Source organism: Vanacampus margaritifer, chromosome 4 (genome assembly GCF_051991255.1).
Source record: "Vanacampus margaritifer isolate UIUO_Vmar chromosome 4, RoL_Vmar_1.0, whole genome shotgun sequence".
In the NCBI taxonomy this organism is placed as follows: Eukaryota; Metazoa; Chordata; class Actinopteri; order Syngnathiformes; family Syngnathidae; genus Vanacampus; species Vanacampus margaritifer.
This window is the reverse complement of record NC_135435.1, coordinates 20,566,272-20,589,154: the sequence shown is the minus strand read 5'-3', so window position 1 is coordinate 20,589,154 and position 22,883 is coordinate 20,566,272. Positions and strand designations below refer to the sequence as shown.

At 38.5% G+C, this 22,883-nt stretch overlaps 1 protein-coding gene and 1 long non-coding RNA gene across 4 annotated transcripts in view; both read right to left on the bottom strand.

Moving 5' to 3' along the window:
• mdga1 (MAM domain containing glycosylphosphatidylinositol anchor 1) overlaps positions 1-6,846 on the bottom strand; it is a 173,729-nt gene extending 166,883 nt beyond the window's left edge. For 2 of the 3 annotated variants that reach the window (XM_077564192.1, XM_077564194.1), the window contains exons 1-3: positions 6,697-6,846; positions 6,408-6,602; positions 4,895-4,984 (exon numbers count right to left, since the gene is read on the bottom strand). In XM_077564192.1, the coding sequence (XP_077420318.1) occupies positions 4,895-4,961 (67 nt within the window). In that variant the 5' untranslated portion in view covers positions 4,962-4,984; positions 6,408-6,602; positions 6,697-6,846. Of the gene's footprint in view, positions 1-4,894; positions 4,985-5,623; positions 5,771-6,407; positions 6,603-6,696 lie in introns of those variants that run through there. The other variant, XM_077564193.1, reaches the window with a different exon arrangement.
• A 1,921-nt stretch (positions 6,847-8,767) lies between these two features.
• LOC144050828 (uncharacterized) lies at positions 8,768-21,520 on the bottom strand. Its single transcript, XR_013293939.1, has 3 exons — positions 21,502-21,520; positions 18,465-18,521; positions 8,768-8,961 (listed from the first exon to the last, which is right to left on the bottom strand). It is a non-coding gene; the product is annotated as an uncharacterized LOC144050828 (long non-coding RNA).
• Between the last annotated feature and the right edge of the window lie 1,363 nt (positions 21,521-22,883).

Sequence of the window (22,883 nt, the reverse complement as noted above, 5' to 3'; positions counted from 1 at the left end):
ATGTGGAACAAGTGAGGTGTTTACTTTTGCAAGCCATTAAAAATCCAAAAGGTTCATTAAATTTCTTGTAACAATCACATAATGAAACATCTAACAGCAGGCGAACGTCGTTGGCATCCCATTGACACTGGCAGTTTGCAAATAAATCAATGCTTTAGTGTCCTTGTGAAGAGTGTTGTTCACAACACCGCGACCCAATAACACATTTGTTCTGCATTAGTGTGTGCGCGTGTGTGTGAATGTGTGTTGTGTTGAAGGAGTTGAAGAGTCACTTCCTGTGTGAGAGTCCTTGAAGTTTGGAGAATCTCCCCTAATCCTTCAGTAAGTTGAGAGTTAGCACTTGTGAGTGTCACTTCATGCGTGTAATGCCTGCGGATTATTTTCTATCCACATTAAATGGACAAGAAAAAAAAAAGCAGAAATGCAATATGGAGGCAGGGAAGTGTGGAGGGAACTCTGTGGAGATTTTAAGTAAACGTGCATTTTCTTTCACAATGTAATAAAGTTCTTTAGGTGTCTTGATCAAATGTTTCTAACAGGGGATGTCAGGCAACTGAGGATTCAGTGATGCAAAATTAGCAACATTTCTACCTGACTGGTACATTTAGCACCTCTGATTTTAACTGATTGCACATTCCAAAGAATCAAACCAATAACATTTTGTGTAATAGTAAAACTCGATTACGGAGACGTCATGCCACTAACGTTACAGCTGTGGCTAAGTGAGGGGCGTGGCTTTTATCAGACTTGAGTAAGGGAGGGACTAGTGAAATTACGCTATATTCAAATCTAGCTAGCATCTAACTGCTAACGCCCCCTTTAATTCACTTGTTTTACAATTCAGTTTGCAAATGTAGGCCAACAGAAAAGCGCTTGCTGACCCCGACCCGCCCACCACTGCGGGAACCTCAAACTGTCATGTCAGACATGTGGCAATGTGTTACATAGTCCTGTTATGTCGTACTGACAACAAACATGTTTCATCATCACACACACCTTTGTGACAATGTAACTTACTGATGTTATAACGTGACAGATGCACAATCAACACGACGCCGCCGCAAGAGAAAGCGCGTTTTGATGCTACAGTCCCCCGCTGAGCTAGCAAACTGTTGCCGTGTATGCCGTACACACACACAAAAAAAGCAAAGAACACCTGCATACGTCCTCACAGGCTGACAGAGGCACCCAAAGGCGCCCCCAGAGAGGACAACAGTAAATGAAGCTCACACTCTGAAATCCATCAGGCACGCTCACACACTTGGCCTCCCGACGGACGCCGGTCGCATCTGTCCGCCGCGGTGAGTGAGAAACAATTACGCCGTGAGGAAAAAGACGCCTGCCAACATTTTTTGCACCCCCCCCAATTCTCCTCTCCTCCTAGTGGACTTGCGATTGTGGTCATGGTGAAAAGATGTCTTCCTAGTATATGAAAAGTCTCAAATGCGCATCCACCAGAGGACCTGTGGAGGCCTGTCAATGCAGCCCAGTGTCGTTCCCACAATGCTCGTTGGAGATTCGTCCATTTTTGTCTGCGCGCACACCAAACGGCTCTCAGAAACACAATGGACAAAAAGTAACTGAGGCTGGTTTTGGACCACTCTGTGCGTGTGTGACACAGCCCAGGAGACTACAGCACACTTTTTGTGAGCCAAAATAAAAAATAGAATAAAATAAAAAGCTCAACTATGAGCCAGGAAGGAGCAGTAACATAGCAAAGGGTTGCCAGCCAGAGCTGGCCAAAAGCATAAACCAACTAAGCAGCTGCTTGGGACCTCCTGGCCACTAGAGGGCCCCCAAAAGGCATAAGAATTGTTTCCCCCAACCACCACATTAACTCACGGCCATTGACAGCTATAGACGTCAAAAATTCATTTGAACTATATCTATTAGTAAAACCTAGATTTTTTTTTGTACATTTAGAACAGATATAAAATTTGTGATTAATCATGAGTTAACTAGTGAAGTAATGCGAATAATTACGATTGCGAATTGTAATCGCCTGATTTCTTTTTTTTCCTCCTTTTTTTTTAAATATTTTTTTAAAGAAAAGATTATTAAAAATTAGGGGCGTCAGGCGAGTACTATTTTTAATTGTAATTAATCGCATGACTTCACTAGTTAACTCACGCAATTAAACACTGTTTCCACTTGATCTTACCTACTGATGATGAGAAAATGGGGCTTCAGTATCTTGCTCAAGAAGGACACTTCGAGATCGGGACAAGGGTTGAGGATTGAACCCACAACCTTCAGGTTGGGAGACGACCACTCTATGACTGAGGCATGCCGACCCAAAGTCATTTAAGAAATTTCAAGTACTGCTTTGCCACCATCTTGTGGCATTATTGGTAATTCTAAACCTTTTGGTGGGGGGTATCACGTAGTTGCATATTTTCACTTGTGACACGGTTCGTTCCATATCAGATTTTACGATCTTTAGCATGGTGGATACTTAAAAATGTTTAACATCTTAATCAGTGTTTAACAGTTACGTGTATTCTTTTTTCTTTTCTTTTTTTACGTGTGCCTGTGGGCGGACTCAAGGGGGCCAACCAGCTTCCAGTTTGCTGGAAAATAAGAAAGAAACTGAAATAGGAGAAATGAGGCTAACTGTTAGCCTACCTGATAACTACATTGCGGTTGCAAACGCTTCTCATTTTTAATTGTGGTGAATGACTTGTGTAACCACCTCTCTAACCTACAGCGTACAACTTCAGGTCCCGTTAGCTATCATTACGTTTCACGTCACTATCAATTAATCTGTGGCCTGGCCTAACTCGGTGTTGACCACACGGATTTATAAATGGCAATATTGAACGAGATTAAAGTTTACGATTGTTTGCCAAAGCAGATTGGAGAGAAAACTTTCATCAGATAAATGGAAATTTGTGTGCCACTTTCTCATTCCGGATCGTTCCTGTTTTCAAGCTTTTTAGTTATTATTATCAGAATAGTTGCCCTATCATGATATTCAAGCAATCTTTTTCAAAATTATTGCAAATACCCTTTTTTTTTTTTTTTTGCCTTTCAGATCTAGAACATGAAGTATATTGAAGGTTATTGAGCTTTCACTACTACACTGATGGTGACATCGGGAGGAATTCCAATAGTAGAGAAGTAAGCATCTTCTTCTTCTTCTTGTTCATGCGCGCACAAGTTTCAGCAAAGGACAGCTTGTCAGCGTTACCCCGCGATGGCTCATGACAACGCCGGTCTCTGCCACCGCGACTAAACAGACCTTGTTTGCGACGGCTGCCACAACGCCTCGAACATTCCGCTCGGCGTATCCAAGGCGACAGATCGGCTTGTGTGTGTTTGCTTTGAGGCGGAACACATGGCCGGACCGCCGCCTGTCGCTGAGGAAACTGAGCCCGTGTCGTACACCAGTTCTGTCCCTCATCGTACAGTCAAACACTACCACCTAATTACGGAAATCCATTGTATGAGTAGCTTCCGGAGCTATAAAAGTCATGTGTCATTATGGATCCCTAAAGATATCATCAGCCAGTGGAACATCTAACGTAAAAAAAAGAACAGAAATGCGAGAAGAGGAATGAACGTGAAGTTATGTAAAGCTGTGAGACTCAAAAGTGGTAAGACTCCAGCATCACCATATGCTTGCATGTTCACTTATCAAAGTCCCGATCGGGTGTTCAGTGGTTGACTTCTTTTTCAACTTATAAAAGAATAAAGTGTGAGACTCATCTGCATCTCATATCGTCTTCAGATGATCTACGGTTGTGATTCTCCAAGTGTAGTACGGGTACCACTAGGGTTAGTCAGTCTCCCTCCAGTGATATGTGAAAAAGCACTGAATTAAATGTTCAAAATCTGCATGATATTAAGAGTATCTTAAATCCCACTATAGTTGAAACACAGCATTCTGAATAATATTGTGTTTTGGATTATAAATTAATCAGCAAACGCCACCTGTGTTTATCAATCTCAGGCTGCAGCTATTTTGTCAGTTGCCGTCGACTGAAAATGACACTACAGTTGCTCAGGGTTCAGGTAACGGTCGTAACCTGAGCAACAGTGATGTCATTTTCAGTTGACAGCAAATGGCAAAATGGCCGCCCACTGAGATAGATTAAAAAAATAAATAAAAAATGGGTGGATTTTGCTGCTTAATTTAAATTCCACAAATGTGAAACTAATCAGAATAATATATTGTAAAAAAAAAAAACAACTTCCCTTTTAACTACAATATTTGCATGTAATCTTTTAGAACTGTTCATTTTCAATTTTCAAATATTTATTTTGGCACAATTTTAATTTAACTTACATGCAATTATCTCTCTTTCCTCTCTATCCACTCTCTCGCTCTCTCACTGTCTTTCCCCACCTCCGCTGTCTAGCATTTGCTCATGCGGGATTCAGTTGGTCTCATGGTGTTGACGTGTGACGAGCACGTCTCTCGACTTGCTGTGTACGTAAAGTGCCTTAAGATAACATCTGCGCTGAATTAAAGCATGTGAGGATATGCAGTGCAGATAATGGATAATAGATTTTATCATTGACGGTATTTAAGTTCTGACAATAAAGACGACACCTGTTACACTAAATTGTGTGTCTTCTTTTATGGGAATAATAAAAGTCTTAGTGGACATATTTTGAGCAGAGTACTTTTACTGTACTTACATTATTTCCCAAAGGAAAATATGTTTCTAATTCGAACAAAAGGCAACATGGCCACTTTGTAGAACAGATATGGGGCCTCTTACTCATTCCTCGAAGCACGTGAAAACATGAACATTAAATCCATTCATATGTTATTGATCTCTCCCATAATCATCTTTCACGCAACCTTAGCTAAACAACAAATGGCTTCTGCGACTGGAGCTCAGTCAGTCCAAACGGAAGCAGGACAATTGTCAAATGTCATTCTTACCGTAAACGCCTTGGCAGCGGGCAAGGGGATAGACGCTAGAAAACAACAAAATCCACAAAAGTTCCATGTTCAGCTGCTCTCCGTCATAACCTAAACAAAGAAAAAGAGAGGACATCCTGTCACTTTTAAAAGCTGAGTGATTGCTGTCACACACATAAAAAAAAATGAAATAACTATACAGTAAGCCTTTTTGGCCAATTGTTTTTTTTCCCCCTCCATTCTAAACCTATAAGCCGTGAAAGTAATATTCCCGAACAAGCTCCCACTGCACGGCCTACAACATTTCATTCAATTTATAGGGCGGGTAATTCAATCACAAATGGTGGATTATAGGAAGCTTACAAGCCAGGCATGTTAGAGCATCAGACATGCATTGTATTTGGGAGCACTTTAGCGTGACTGTCCTCTGGTCATTGTGAAGTACAGGTGGTCCGGGTCAGTGCGGAAGTTGGACTGCAGTAATCATAGGGGGATGTTATGCACTCCACCAAAGACACAGATTTGGTAAAGAGTCTAAAAACATGAACATCCTCAAAGGACATAACATTAGGTACATTTGCACATGCTAGTGGCTTCAAAATGTGCTTGTTTCTGTTTGACACTGTCAGAGATGTCACGATTTTTTTTTTTAAATGTGGAGCTGTTCCTGGACCACTACTAAGCAGTGCAGTTCCACCCCGTGAGCAAAACAGCAGCAACCTAAGTGTGTTTAATTGTTTTTGTACTTACTTGAAGCTCAAAAAAGGTTGCCAAAACATTAGGAACACCGTGATGCATTGCACGTTGTCACATACGCAACCACAATCATAAACATGGTGTTAAATTAAGTTGATCTAAAATGAGCATGTCAGCCTTTATCCAATCAGTGAGCTGATGATCATCAGGTGTGCTGAGGGGGACTGGAGTGACGATTATTTATTTTACTACACATCAAACATGTTTGCTAAACTATCTACAGTACGCCAGTGGCTAATAGTGACAGGAAGAGTTTGTAATTATGTGTATGCAGTTTGGTGGTGTGATATGAGATTTTTTTTTTTTATGTAAAACATGTGCCTTGACTCAATATAGTTTATAAAGCACCATTAATCTTGTTGTATTTTTGTGAATCTAGCTCTTGAAATTGAAGTGTGCAGTTGTCCCTAATGTTGTGACCGGAGATTTTTCCTGTTACTTCGTCTGTTGGGAAACCACAAAAACTGTAAGGTGGAAATACTTTTTCCTCAACGAATATGACTCTGAGGTTGTAAAGCACTGTAATCAAAGTTTTTTTTGTTTTTAATTACTGCTAAATATTCACGCGAGTTTCAAAGATAGCGCTGCACAGCATGACGCCCAAACGTCGCATGTTTGATCACTCAACACATTCTACTGAAGGGAATTTCCACCCCCAAAAAAAAACATTTTAAATGCATGCAAAAGTGCGTAAAGATTCATACTGTGCGTAAATCGTGGATACGCGAGGAAGAGTAGCTGTCCAGTCGGTGTGTGTGCTCAGTGGGAGCCGTCTAACCTTATCTCGGTGCGGTCTTGTGGGTCAGCCAGCTCCCCCGCGCTGCGCGCTCTCGTCCGGGCTCCGCTCACAAAATTCCACCGTTGCCCCTTCTGCACCACGAGAAAAGTTAGAAATCCTCCCGGAAATCACTTGAACGACTTCAAATAAATCTCCTCGGTGGCTTTGACACTTTTCCACCAGCTCCAATCCAGGCTGCCAAAATTCAAACAAAAAGCCCCAAATCAATAAAAGCACTTCTCCTCACACAGTCGTCCAATTGTTGTGCGCATGATGGTGTAACTCTTACAGGGCTTGTGTGTGGTTGTGGGTGCGGGCGCTGCTGGGGTGGAGCGGCGTGGACCTCCGCTCTGGTGAGGAGTTCTCAATCAGAGCCGTGTCTGTGGACTCCAAAAGTGATGCTGGCCAAGCGCGAGATGTGCGCAGACTGAGAACGAGCGCGCCTGTCTGTGCGCAGAGAGGGAGAGAGAGGAAATAGAGGGAGAGAGAGAGAGAGAGAGAGAGAGAGAGAGGGAGGAGGAGAGAGAGAGAGGAGAGGAGGGGAGAGAGGGAGGAGGAGAGAGAGAGAGGAGAGGAGGGGAGAGAGGGAGGACAACAGAGGCTCCACAGTGGTGAGGTCGTGAGGAACAAATTGTCCGAAAAGAACATTCGCAGGCAGCTCTCCTTTTTTGGTTCCGATGGGTCACCATGCCGTTATGTGCAACATTTGTGAGGAGTTCAATAGCCTACCAATTAGAAGCTAAAAAGTTGTTTTTTTTCTCCTGAGGTGTGTATGTGTGTGTGTAGAAGGGGGAGGGACCAATTATATGTGACAGGGAGTAAAACATAAACGCACTGATTACGTCCTTCTTTCGCTGTTCCTCTAGAGAGTGCTGCATTTACACGTTTCCCCACAAGAGGGCCCACTTTCAGCTCAACACACATTCAGCTGTACCTGTACTCGACGGACACTTTATTAGGTACACCAACTGCACAATACAAGAGATACATAAAATATCAGAGCGATATTAATGTGAATTGTTGCACTAATGTATATGTCTGAAATGGACCCAACACATTCACTTTATGCTCGGTACCAAGTAAACAAATGTTTATTATTTTTTAACATTCAGTTATCTTTTTGGATGACATTTACAGGTTAAATGCACTCAAATATGACCCACACAACAAGCTTTAGCTTATAAAAATCTTAAGGTGAATACACTGCATGTTGTGCTGTACATTTCAAAGCAAGCAGACAATAACACATGGAAAGTAAATAACACACATAACAAATATTAAGAGTAAAATCTGTTTCTAATATTTTTGGTAAACTTATATAGACACTAGTTTGAAGGTTATGCTTGTTATGTTTCTCAATATTTGTATTAAAAGGAGTGTTTGCAGCATTAAGAAAAAAACTGTAAAACTTGTATGTGCTTATTTGATTAAATTCATTGTGGCAAAGTGTTTAACCTTGAGTTGCTATGATACATTCATTTTTGTTTGAGTAATATTTGCTTCCACCGGATTGAAAATCTTCACTTATATGGTTGGAGCCTATTTTGGTGCACTATGTTCATCCATCAATATTAAGTTTGAGTCACTATGGTCATGTAAACATGTAAATAGGTCTTATTCATCATCATCATTGACAAATATGTTTAGAATAATTTCCTGTGATGAGTCACTTTGCCCTTAATCCAAACACACACACACACACACAACCACCATCATTACAATATTGTGGTCTTCAATGTGCAGCTTGTCCTCATCATTCAGTTGCACGGGCGCCATTTCAACAAAACATAAATACATAAACATAATTTAATGGTAATGTTTATAACTGTGGTTGATCGTCACTGAGATGTGTTCCTAATATTTTGACCCATGTGCTTGCTGCAGACTAGCTTCAATTAATATATTCGTATCGTTGACCAGTGAGTGCACACTGAAAGCATATACATGAAAAATGTATTTGTGGTGACATTAGCACAATTTGAATTCTCATCCTGCATCCCCACTAAGCACAAACAAGCCTCAATTCAATTTAGACATTATTCAGATAAAAATGCATCATAATTTAATGCAGTGGTTAAAGCATCCTCACAAGAAATGACATTGGACTCTAATGCAGGCTATCACATCTGGGTAATATTCTTGCAGACATTTGAGCTGAGTAAACTGGAGATGCATTAGCAAAGCACACTTATTGATAAGCGACCACTGATAAGTATAATATTTATTGTGCTCACTGGATGCAAAAGCTACAGAAAGCTGGTTACACAATGGTTGTTGGCAAAGTTTAGCTTGAACACATTTTGAAGCTACTCTTACATTGGCTGTAATGCTGTATTCTGAATGATGCAATAACAGTGAACTAAATTTCCATCCATTTATTTTCTATACCACTTGTATATTAAAAAAAAAAATACCATTGACTCTTACATTCACACATTTTTCAATGAATAGAACCTCCTCGGAAAGTTCACATTGATGATCAATTTTTTTGTGAGATAGGCATCCTGTTAAATCTCCTCTCCTTGCCATGTTCCATGCGTCAATAAGAAAGAGTCTGCAAAAAGTAAAAGTTATATTACACGTTTTCATTTTTTAAGTATTTAATTTCATTAGCTTTATTTCCCATCATTTTCTGTCTGTAAAACTACATGTTGTTATCTAAAAAAAAAAACCTTTCTTTTTTTGTTGTATTTATTGGTGTCTGGAATGATTTAATTGTTATGATTGTGTTTTGGGTCGGGTCAGGGAGTCATTGTATTCCGGGTGAATTATGCTTATGCAGTTACTATGCCCCTTATGATGATAATGTGGCGATGATGATGTTTTAACCGTGTTAGCCAAGCTTAGTGTGTCTAATCTTTTGCAGTTATGTTCCTTATGATGATAATGTCACAATGTGGTCAGTTGCTATGCGCCTATATTAGGCACTCTTATTTTGTCTTGTTGCATTACATCCATTACGTTACATTTACTTGAAAAGGTGCAATAGGAGTAACAAAAAACTGGCAATATCAATGATTTTTAAAGTGGAAACAATTTGCAATTTTTAGCAAGAAATATACAGAAAATGAATGGGTGGGCTACATTTGGGCCCCGGGCCTTAGTTTGACACCTATGGTATAGTTTGTCACAACAAGTCATTCACCACAGTAAAAAATGACAAGGAGAAAAGTTTGAAGCGCAATATTAAAGTTACATGGTAAGCTAACAGTTAGCATTGCTTCTTTCTTTTTTTTCTGTCGATCACAATACACAATGGACTGCGTTTCTTACGTTAACTAGCTTTTTCCTCCCTAATTCAATGTAAAAAAAAAAATAAGAAGACAAATCCATGCCAGACCAGGCAACACAGTCCATCTTTGTTGAGGTTTGTGGTGGACCAACTAAGGGACAATGCAGCAAACACTCAATATGATGGGATTTTATTTAGAGCAGCCATCAGAGCGCCGCACACTGTAATGTGATATGAGCAGCTTAGTTAACGCTTTTTCTCTGGCACCAAGGCCTGTAATTGATGTTCCATCAGTGCAATTCAATAAGAGCTCCAAGTGCTGTATATCAGCGCCGAGCACTTCCCACACACCAACAGCTAAATAGACAGGAAAGATACACTTGAGACCGTCAATAACTTCATTGTATGCGTGCATGTGCGACACAAGTGCGAAAGAAAGGCAACTATTAAATAGTGATGTGAGCCATCACTACACGATACAATACAAAGTCTCGATGGTAAATTAAAGACGGTGTTTGGAGGATAGATTAGCTCTGGTGGATGGTGAAGTAGCTAAGGCAGGATGACACTGTGATAATGAACTGCTAGGCTGCTCTGGAGTGAACAAAGAGCTAATTTGAACTGTTCGTTGATGTCCCTGAATACATCCCAGGCTATATGAGTAAAGATTGTGACACTGAAGAGGGTCTTCTGCCCAGATTTAGTCATAACTGTTTTAATTTATTTATTTCCTCAGTAGAACTTTTATCTGTGGATGTGTCTTTGTGAGTGCTGTCGCAATTTCTGCTCGTGCCGTCATGTCTGTAGGGCCTCTATTTTCACAACAATAGACTATTTGTCTGTGTTTGAAGTCAATGTGTATTGAATGATGTCTGTAAAAGTCTTATCTCATGTCTGGTGAACTCCGGGTGGGCTGGGGGGCTTGGGTGTTTTGTGGTACCGCCCTTCAAGATAGTATAAGAATGCTGTAAGTCCTCTGAAATCTTCGCACTAGTGAGAGGCTGCAGCCATTGTCTGGATCTCATTTGTGCCCGGAATATTCTGTAGAAATAAAAGCTTCGAAAGGGACTGTTCATCAATCTCCAGCCTGCTTTCGGATAACCAACATTCTCACTACCCGAAAGAAAACGAACACGCGGAGGAAAAGATCATTTTTCTCCAACAACACTTTTGTAGCAAGTTTTTCTAGAAGAGTGCCAACTGTGCAGTGACAAAGGGTAAATATATGCTTCCTATGTAACGTGTGCAGGACAGACCAACATAAGAAGGAGACAAAACGCTGTTGCTGTCCACTAACTTTGGCTGGTCAACGTCAACCTCTCCTCTCACCAAACACACACACACGCTTCCAGAAAGGACCATTTTTCACTGCGTAATTGGCGGCAAGGCACACGCCCTTGGGATTCGATAATTCATAACCTCCTCCCTTCCGATATCGGATAGTGTGTAGAAATGGGCCGAGACCAAGGGTGAGGAGCGGGTGGGGTGTCTGGAGGGGGGCTGCATCATTAGAGAGGAGAAGTAATGGCTCTTATTGATCTCCCCACTCTCTCGCTCTCCTCACTCCCCCTCACCATTTCATGTTTAAAACAACACTGATCCTCATTACCTCGACAGCTGCTGACATTCTGATCAGCGCGCTGGGAAAGAGGCGACGTGAGGAAGAGGAGAGGAAAAGGTGAGGAACAACAAGATTGGAAGTGAAAAGCATCACAAGAGGAGAGAAATAAATGAATCTGTGACGTTTTGCTGTCTTAATGGCTTATCCTGTGAAGTCATTACTGTCATAATGCAATGGTGAATGTAAAAAGGTTTTCTTTTTGAATGATTCAAACCAATTTTGAGGCTCTTTTCGTCTTTTTTAAGGCTGGAAACAATCATTATTGTAACTAATAAATAAAGTGATAACCTCTTTCCATCTGTGTGCTCTCCTTCACATTTGAGTGCTTATTATATCATTTGTCAATTTGGATTTCTCCACACACAAAATATTGGATGTCTCTCCAAGACTTGATTGTTTTCTGGTGTTGTAAATAGTTAGTAAGGACGCTCTTTCTTGTGTGTACAAATGTAGCCAAAAGTGTTGGCAGTGACTTGAAGTTTGTTTTTTACTAACCCCCCCATCCACATGTTGTTGCAATTGGCACTAAATCACAACAACAAATGAAAAGAAGAGTCAACTGCGATGGCATTTTTCAAATTTTTTAATCTACCTATCTATCTATCTATCTATCTATCTAACTATGAGGTGTGGTTGCTTTCAGTGACAGTTCGAAAACAGCATATGGCCTTCAATCAATCAATCGCCTACATGCTTTTCAATTACACTTTTGCTATTTGTAGGCTGCCCGGGTCCCAATCATCCGCAAATAGCAGGGGCACATTGAATAGAATATATATTGTGGTGATATTTATTTTTATTTTGTCTTCATGAGCATACTCAATATTGGAGTAATCCAAAAGTAATCCAGTTACATTACTTTAATATTATGGTACTTGGATTACATTACTAACTACATTTTTTAGCAGGTAACTTGTAACTGTAATGGATTACATTTTAAAAGTAACCATCCCAACCCTGATTATGCATCACACGAGGCTCTGTGACATATGAATCATATCTCCACACAACCTTGACACCACGGGGGCCTTTGATACAAGAAAGTCACTTCCCTTTTTACCTTTGGCCACTGATGAGCTCTCTCCCTACACCAGTATTCAACACTGCCTTTCATTTCAGATCCTTGTTGAGGTGGTGTATCGAGGGTCATTTCGTTGCATCCTGAGCGCTAACAAGCAAACCACTAGAAAACCAGGCGAGTGATGACTCTGATTAGCCATTCATCCTTCTGTGCAACGCCTTAAATGTGCACGTGAAAGTGCCACACAAAACCGAAGTCCAGCCAACCCCGGCAGATGCAGCGATAAAGCCATGTGAAAGCAAGTCTCCGCAGAGCCACGATGCCCAAAGGAAATCATCAGTGCAGGAGAAATGTCGGCCCTCGTCTTGTGACCCCGCAGATAAAAAAGCGCGCGCTTTATCAACTCAGTCACGGCCCCCGAGAAGCTATCATACGACACCCCCACACACACCCTTTAAGGAGCTTGACTGCTCCAACATCAAAAGCTGTGTGTGAATCTCGCCCATTAATAATTAATGATTTGCCACAAAGAGTGTCTCGAGGTCTCTGCATTCTCATCTCTTAGAAGTGCAGTCAGTGTGTGTATGCGTGTGTGTGTGTGTGTGTGTGTGTGTCTGGTTACTAACAGAGACACGCTTTCCTCAAAAAGCCTCGATTGATGGTAGTTATGTCAATGGCATCCTTGAAAGACTCACACAAATCAATTACTACACTGGTCAAATGTGGGCTACAACCGCAACAGAAATCATAATGAGAGATGTTCCTAATATTGTGGTTTCTTGACAAGTTTAACTTCCATGATCACATGTATATCTCAAAACGTCTTTTCCCACTGAAATGAATGGACATATATTTAATCTGTTGCAACACCCACAAAAAAAAAAAAAATTGTTACTTTTAATGTATTTTTCTCAAAGTCAAGTCAAAACATTTATTTGCAGTTTATGTTCTATTTGGCCCCACCAGGGTTACAGTATTTTTGGATTTTTCATTGTAGTTTTATTTTGTTTTGACATTTGTTATTGTTTTGCAGTAATTCATTTTTTATAGTGTTTTTTTTTAATTTATCATTTTAGTTTAGTTTTTATTAGTTTTAGTTGTTTTAATATATGGAGTATTTTTTAAAAAAATCGTGAAGCATTATAAAATGATTATATGATTATTTATAATTATGTAATTATATAATTATTTAAAAATAAACCCGAAGGTTCACGTATGATATTGCGAAAAACGAAGGACATTTTTGCTATCAGTACTAGTTAGTTATAGTTAGTTTTGTAAATATAAAATGTAGTTTCAGTTAGTATTCATTTTTTCAAAAGCATCTTCATTTTTAGATTTAGTTTTTTTTTTACAAGTTTTGGTTAGATGTAATAAGTTATAACCCGACTAGTCTAAACATGTTGTTTTGCGTTTGGTTGAATAAGAATTACAAAAATAAATTACAAGCAATGATGTCACGATTAGATTTTGCTATCAGTATTAGTTAGTTATAGTTAGTTTTGTAAATATAAAATGTAGTTTCAGTTAGTATTCATTGTTTCAAAAGCATCTTCATTTTTAGATTTAGTTTTTTTACAAGTTTTGGTTAGATGTAATAAGTTATAACCCGACTAGTCTAAACATGTTGTTCTGCGTTTGGTTGAATAAGAATTACAAAAATAAATTACAAGCAATGATGTCACGATTAGAGATTGATGATTACCGTAGGGGGAGAAAGTGTTCAGTAAAGTTTGTAAAAAAAAATTTTTTTAAAAACACACATTCAAATATAGGAAACCAGCTCAGTAGCCTAGTGGTGGAGTGTCCGCCCTGACACTAGGAGGTCTTGGGTTCAATCCCAGGCTGGGTCATACCAAAGACTATAAAAATGGGTCCCTGCTTTACACTCAACATTATGTGTTGGATGGAATTGGAGGGTGAGATCACTGCTGCTCACCGCTTCCTCAGTGGATGGGTCAAATCCGGAAAACAAATTTCACCCCGCTTAGATAGGTGTGACAATTAGTGGTAAAATGCAGAGCCAGGAAAAAGGTCACGGCAACACAAACAGCTTAGCACAAGTCAACTATCTAATCATGTTTGCTAAAGAGGCCTAATTGAAGGCTTTGGCTTCCATGCAGTGGCACGTTTTAAAAAATTTCAAGTCCGAAAAGGTCCCTGAACAGGATTTGATCGCCAGCCCTCCATAATAAAAGCCAGAAGACAGCAACAGACAGTAGATGGTTTATCCAAGATGTAATGCAAGTTATGTTTGTGCCTAGACATAAGCGCATGTAAAGCCATTCACACACAATTTAAACCAAAGAATGAACTCAATAAAAAGGCACGATTGGTCCCCTTTGAGTATTGTTGTTATAGTGTGGCCCTTTGTTGCGTAGTCTATTAGTGCAGGCATTGTGTGATGGTTTTACTTTCTGTATATGTGACAGGGGGGAGAAAATCAATCCATTCCAATAACACAGGAAGAAAAAGTATGTACTAAGTGTTATTCGTATAGAAATTCAATAGAGCACAGCCAAATAAAGAGGGTACCTGGATAGATAGGAGAGGAAGGAGGGTTCAATATGAATGCATGCAATCTAAAGCACGCAGGGAATAGTAGCTAGCATGTGTTAATTGAGTGCTATATAAACACAAAGTCCTGATGAGACCTTGCATTGAGTCAGCTATGAGAGGCTGATGACAATTGACACCGCGTCTCTTCATTTCCGATAGCAATCACAGCGCCACACATCTCTGCGGCCAATTAGGATTTTCTAGTGAACAGTAGATGAATCCAGTGGGATTCCGAGTGGCTTGGAATCAGTCCTTGTCCTCTTTAATAGACTCTATTTCTTTCTTACCTATAAACAATGTAGAGGCCCCAAAAACGAATTCAACTCAAAAGTGTTTAATATTTGCAGTTTTCCAACAACATGCAGCGTTCCGTTGGGACCTTGCTTTCTTTTGATGGATTTTTTTTATTACCAATTTGGCTTCATGGAGAGACATTTAGGAAGTAAAAAACTGATTTATGTTCAATTTGTTTCCCAAACAAGAAATCTCATGCAGAGAAATATCCAATGTCGCAAGAGACAGCATGTAGACAATAAAAAATGTGTCTAAAAATTGTAAATATGTACATAAAATGGAAATGAATTGAATGCATTTCAGTTTCTGGTTCCTCCTCAGCTGTGATTGGCTGGCACCCGGTTCAGAGTCGCCTCTCGATAGCTCACCCACGACCCAAAGGGGGACAAGCACTTTAGAAAACTGAAAGATGCATGCAATAGATCAGAGATGGGCAACTAAAATGCTGGAGGGGGTCACCATTTTTCATCATTGATACTCAAGGGCCACATACAACCTCACACAAAATATGAGCAAATTTGGAAAATATGTGCTCTTAATATATTTTGTTTCAATAATATATTGAATTACACTGAACCTAGCAACAAAGAAAAACCACATACTGTAACTGTGATTTTTTTTCTAGTACAAAGGGATCTCTTGCGGACATGACCATTCAAGGACAGCACAAAACTGCTCAACAGCAATAATTCATTTTGTGCATTATTTTTGCAAAAATCAAGTCAGTCCAAAAATGTTATGTTATTGAGGTAGTATGTCTATCCTGTGTCATTCCAAATCCACAAAAAAATATCAGGTCTTCATCACTTGTTGTAGTATAAGACCCAGTGTAAGTGCAACTAAACCATGTCTGCCATCTAGTGGTGAATTGTGACATGACAACTTAAATTAGTTTAGTTATTAATACTCAACATGAAAAAAAAAACATCAATCATAAACATTGATTGAAAATGAGAACCAAAATGCTGTGCAAAACTGAATACTGTATAAAACAAATACAAATGAAAAATAAGTTCTTAGGCCCTGCAATACAGCTATCTGCCACCATACCACATATTATTCCAAATGTAACGGCATTTAATATTTAATATATTCCTAAATATAATATAATAATATTCCTAAACATTTTTGTTACATCCGGAGAAACCCTGGATCTAATATGCTTCTTTAGGATATTTATGGAAAATACTTATCGTGTATATTTTTTTAAAATTGATATATATTAGCAACACATTTGAGATTATTTCCTAGACCATTCTATAAATGAACCCCTCGAGTGATACAATGGCTCTTCAGGGTCATACGAACACACTGTACCTCGAAATGAAATGCTCCCCTAAAAGTATAATTATCCTCTCTATGAATTTTATTAGATCTTCAAGCTTTAATAGTTTCGATTCTAGGAACAGTGCGTTTGTATGGGCCCTGAATCCGACATTGCGCAACAGCTTTCTTCTGTAGTCTAATTAGAATTTCCAAGTTGGTTTTGTAAGGATTTCCCCAAACCTCAATACAATAGCTTAAATATGGAAGAATAAGTGAGCAATAAAGTATGTGAAGTGATTTTTCATCAAGCAGGTACTTGCATTTACTCATTATTGCAATTTTTTTTGTTGCTAATTTGGAACGGGTGCTATTTATTTGAGGTCTCCAACTAATATTATGACTCAATATTATCCTGAGAAACTTGTATTCCTGTACCCGCTCAATTTCAAGATTATTGATTTTAATTTGTAGTTGAGTTTCCTCTTTAAATTTAACAAAAAACATGACTTTTGTTTTAAGTATATTTAATGAAAGTTTATTTTTAACCATTCTTTGCTTAATTTAAAGCTACAGCCGATGTATACTCAAAATTTTGGCACGCCCAAAATTGCATATTTGCCGGGAGGTCTTTCTTACTTTTTTCTTTCTTTCTACAATATATATTTTTTTCATTTTTACAGTATTTCCCCCCACTTTTTTTCATGACAAATCTGTATTTAATGTCTATCGGCGCTGCTGAAGAATTTCTGGGGTTTGTAAAAAAAAAAAAGAAAGAAAAAAAGGACACATTTAGAATTTTAAAAATATTACATATATTTTTTTTAATTATCATTATTATTATTATAAATCAAGGTACCACTCACGAATGTGGTGTGGGGCCGCATGTTGCCCGTGGGCCAACAGTTGCCCATCCCTGCAATAGCCGGAACTGTTTTAGCCCGTATGACAATATGTGGAATGTTTAACTGCTTGCTTTTAAGTGGTGGCTCCATAAAGCACACACATGCTCAGATGCACTTCCCAAGTTCCATAAAAGTTTACGAGCTGAAATGTATATCTTTAATTGATTTAGCCTCATTTTTTCAAATCATAACTCTAGAAAGCGTTTAATTGGACCGCATCTTGTACTCTGGACCAAGTAACGAGTTCTCCCTCCCACACGTGCTGTACATGAATTTGATCATCGCCTGGGTGAAAGCCAACCTCCAAGGAGTTGTCCAATATCATGGATCACTCCGGATAAAGACATTTGCTCTTCCCTCTTCCTTCCTACTCAATCACGTCCATACACAAACAGCATGGGCGTGCGCAAATTGCTAGCCAGCGCAATAAGAATTAGAAATTAGACACCATGCAGGGACGCTACGCAGAATTGATGTTTCTGCCTCTTGCAGATGTGATGGTGCCAGGTGTCATAGGGGAAATTTTATCATTGCCTGTGTAATGGAATCCTGGAGAAAGGTGGGCGAGGCCGCTGCGATTGTGTTGTCAGGACTTCCTGACAGATGAGTATAGATTTTCTCCAATCCGATCTTTCCGATCCGTATCCCGATCAATTAAATGAGCTTTATAGCTATGGAAGTGCCCTCGCAATATTGCCCGAACAACGAGTTGACGCTTAAAACCAGATAATAATGTCATATTATCTGCAGACATTGTGTGGATGTGGTTTTCAGTAAAGAAAAAAAAAACACTTATTGCAACTACTTGATTACACATCTTGATTAGTTAGCATCCTTGCGGGAACAAATGATAACAGTCAGATGCTTCGTATTGAGTCCATTACATTTTTTGCTAATAAGCGGCACATAATGCTCAATAGAAAATAATTACAGCCTTAAGTATACTTTGATTAAGACTCATTATAAAATAATTGTCTAGCTAGCAAATCATACCATGTAGTACATGCAGTTCCCAAACAGACAAATGTTTACATTACGTGTGACCTGAGAGATGATAACGGCCAGGTTATGGTAACATAATGTGCATCATGGAAGCACTGCGTGTCCTCCCAGCGGAATCCTTCATCAGAGCCTTTTCTATCTGTTCACTGCTTTATCTCACCCTCTTCAAGTAAGTCATCCAGAAGAAGCAGCCAGCAGATATGCCGTCTTCTTCTTTCTTAAAGGTCAAATGGAGAGAAAAAAACGTGTTCAGTTGACAGTAATGGCTTGCCGTGCTGGGATTGGATTTTTCATAGTGTGGGCTAATTTTCTCTTGAACCTGACCAAATGTCTTAAGTGGACCTGATGAGCTGTATTTGGGGAGGTGCAGTGCATTATGGGTATTTAAGGATCACTGATACTAAGTTCACAGATCGTCAGGAATGAGGATGCATGCTCATGACGTATAGGGATGCATTTTGTATTAACTCATTCACTGCCATTGACGGCTATGAACTAAAAATTCATTTGAACTAGTTCTATTAGTTTACCATTTTTTCCCACTTTTGTTAACAAGAGTATGAAAACCTAGAATTTTTTTTTATTGGATTAGAAGAGATATAAAATAGGTGATTAATCGTGAGTTAACTAGTGAAGTTATGCGATTAATTACGATGAAAGATTGTAATATAATCTTTTCTTAAAAATATATATTGAAAAAATGTCTTTTTAAAAAAATAATATTATTTTTAAGAAAAGACTATTAAAAATCAGGGGCGTCAAAAAAATTAAATTTTTTAATCGTAATTAATCGCATGACTTCACTAGTTCACTCACGATTAATCACAAAATTAAATCTGTTCTAAATGTACAAAAAAAATCAACATTTCTAGGTTTTCATACTCTTGTTAACAGAAATGGGGAAAAAATGTCAAACTAATAGAACTAGTTCAAATGAATTTTGGACGTCTATAGCCGTCAATGGCAGTGAACGAGTTAATTTGGAATACATTCAATATCTCATGTCGAAGATCATTCAAAATCAGGAAGGTTCGTGCATCAATTTCTAAACAGATTGGTTGAAGGCTGCGATTGGCAAAAGCGCAGCGGCGCATTGAATTCAAAACAGACTGCTTTTGCGTTGCCTTCAAACTTTCCTTTGAAACTAATCATCTCCGCATTACCAACTTTTTCTAAGGATGTGGTGTATGCACGCGTGTGTTTCCCTAATGAAAGTGTGTGAAATACAAGCTGCGGCTAAGTGTCTTCATGTATCAGATGACATTACACACACGTCATCAAACGCTCACTATGCACTCAATAAGTGACGAGTACAAAGATAACATAATGTAGCTGCCTGGAAAAAAAAAGATGAGACATACTAATTTACAGTATTAACTCCACTGTTGTCATTTACTGGAGATCAAACACATAGACAAAAGTAATGGGACACCTCCATTACGGGTTGTCAAACCTTTTCATCGTTGTAGTTATGGTTTAAGGAATGATGTTGACAAGTGATAGAGTAAGTTTTAACAGTGGGAATTATTATGATATTTAAAAACACTAATAATTGCATATCGTTTTTGTTTAACTCATTCACTGCCATTGACGGCTATAGACGTCAAAATTTTATTTTAACTATTTTTATGAGTTTAACTATTTTTTTCACTTTTGCTTCCAAGTATGAAAACCTACTTTTTTTATTGTAAATTTAGAACAGATATAAAATTTGTGATTAATCGTGAGTTAACTAGTGAAATCATGTGATTAGTTACAATTAAAAAAAATTATCGCCTGACGCCCCTAATTTTAAAAAAAAAGGGGCATCAAGACGATTAAAATTTTTAATCATAATTAATCGCATGGCTTCAATAGTTGACTCAGGAGTAATCACAAATTCTATATCTGTTATAAATTTACAATAAAAAAATTCTAGGTTTTCATAAATAAATGAAAGGAAATGGAAAAAAATAAACTAATAGAAATAGTTCACATAAATTTTTGAATTCTATAGTCGTCAATGGCAGTGAATGAGTTAAATACCACTGTAGGTTGTGTTTGGTCTGTATTATGGGGAAAAAAATAGATAGGCATGATGATTGCTTGGCAGAAGTTGAGCTGCACTGTGTTGGTTTGCAGCAGTTAAAGATCTTGACCCTTACCTAATATGTTCTTTTTGGAAATCTTAACAATCATCCCATCATATTACAGACAGTAATTGCCTCTATATATATTTTAAGGATATTTTGTGGCAAGCTTTTCACCGATCTGGATTTTGACACCTGAAAGCGAGTCCAAAATATGCATGAGTTACAGTTTGTGCAGAAAACATCACTACATCATTTTCTATAACCCGTCTCCCCCATAGTACCGATGTGCCGCCAACAAAACAGCAATGTCAGTATTGGATGTTGCCATCCGATCCTGGTAATTTGTTTCAGGCTCAGAAAAACACAGTGACACACCATCAGGAGTGATGTCACTGACATTGGAAAGAAAGAAGCCTGAAGAGAACCGAAGAATATTCACAAAGTACGAAATGAAACACAGCAACAATAATCTGGATGCCAATCGATTGCTCAGTGCTGAATGAGGTGCCCAGTTTTACGTACAAGCAATGTCAACATCAGAGTTTAAGCTCCTTTTTACAACTTTAGATTTAATTTTGCATGACTTAACGCAACCTTCTTCATAAGTAGATGCCAACTTCCAGCAGTTCCATCCCTCTTTAGGTAAAGCAGGACTCCCGAGTAGCACTGGCACTGGAATTGGTCCAACTCTAGTCTTTAAAGTTGCCTTTTGATCAGGTCGACATTTCCTGTTCCCCCCCCCACTACATAAATTAATGCAGCTAGCCCCGCCAAGACTCATTGCTGCTGTCAGAAGACTCTTTAGTTTAAATTCTCCATTAGCAAACACGGATGCGGCTGCATATAAACATATTGGTTAAGTAGATGAGAGCGCCTTTATAGCCGCTCCCTTTGTGAGCTGTAAACACATGCTGACATCACTATAATGAATTGGCCGGGATGCGGCAGATGGCGCGCAGCCATAAGACACATGTGGGGGGGGGGGGGGTGTCAAATAACTGTAAATGCTATTCTATAAGCTCATCAGGTATGCTACTGGAAATTAGTTTGTGAGAAAATGATTTATTTACCAGTGGAATACAGTGATAGGCATAACAATCAATCAATTGCGGAAGGTATACTTACCACGTTTATCCATCCTGTTGCCACTACTTTCTTGAAACGTTGATAAATACTCAGTATACGTTTTGCATTGGAAAAAAAAAAACGGGGATGGGGTTGTGGATATCCTGAAGAAAAAGAAATGCAGTATGAGATGAATATGGGGGGGGGGGGGGGAACAACTTCCACAAATATGCCAAACCGCGAGTATGACTGTAGTGGTTGCAAGTGAGATTTTGAATACTGTGTGCCTTCGCTCCCAGTATTTGTTGTACACAAGCTCATTGCAGGGGGTACATGGGAGGAAACAGTTGTCATTTCACTAGCACGTCAATAAAATTGGATTTGTGCACAATAACTTGTACAACAGCCACACGCCAGCTCTGGTCTCATTATGACTGATTAAAACAAAGTAAAAGTGCTTATGGGTCTGAATATTACTTTTTTTTTAAAGTGTTTTGTTTCTAATATTTAAAAGGTGTAAATGCCTGTTTAATAGGGATGTATTCAAAGAAGCTCCTTTTTTTTTATTAGCTCTGCACAACAAAGGCAGGTTTATATTAGATTTCTCTTTTATGTATATTATATTCAAGGCAATATATTCATTTTTGTTTTATTTGAGTTACAATGGAGAATTAAGTGTTCATTTAGGAGATGAGATAATTTATTTTGATGTAATAGTCAGTTGTTCTATTTTCATGTCAATGAAGGGGTAATGACAAAAAAAAAAGTCGAGGGGTACACCTGACAAAAAGGTTGAGAATCACTCCTCTAGAGAACTACAACATTCTATTGGGCATCCTCCAACGGTTTGACATGTAGAAGATATGTAGAATTGAATCTTTAAATACGCATTTTCAAACTTCATTTGGAAACTGCCGGAAAAGTCACACCAAAGTTTCATGAAATTTCAGCTCAGTTAGCATCTAGTTTTTTGTTTCATCATCACTCTGCAAGAAACATGAGAACAAATGAACTAGAAATAGAATGATGTTGCTACTGGGAGTAGAAAATCAGAGTTTGATGTGAGCCCTCAAAAGTAAAAAGGTTTTTCAACAAAAAATCTAATAGATTAAGTTTAGTTAACAGTCTTTTGAATGGCATTGGATCTATACCTAAATGTTAGAACTTAACTTATTCACTGCCATTGACGGCTATAGACGTCAAAAATTAATTTGAACTATTTCTACTAGTTTAACATTTTTTTCCACCTTGTTAACAAGAGTATGAAAACCTAGGAAAAAAAATATTGTACATTTAGAGCAGATATAAAAATGTGTGATTAAGCATGAGTTAACTATTGAAGTCATGCGATTAATTACAATTAAAAAAATTAATCGCCGGACGCAACTTAGATTATAAAAATTTTGGGCGTCCGGCGATTAAACATGTTCAATCGTTATTAA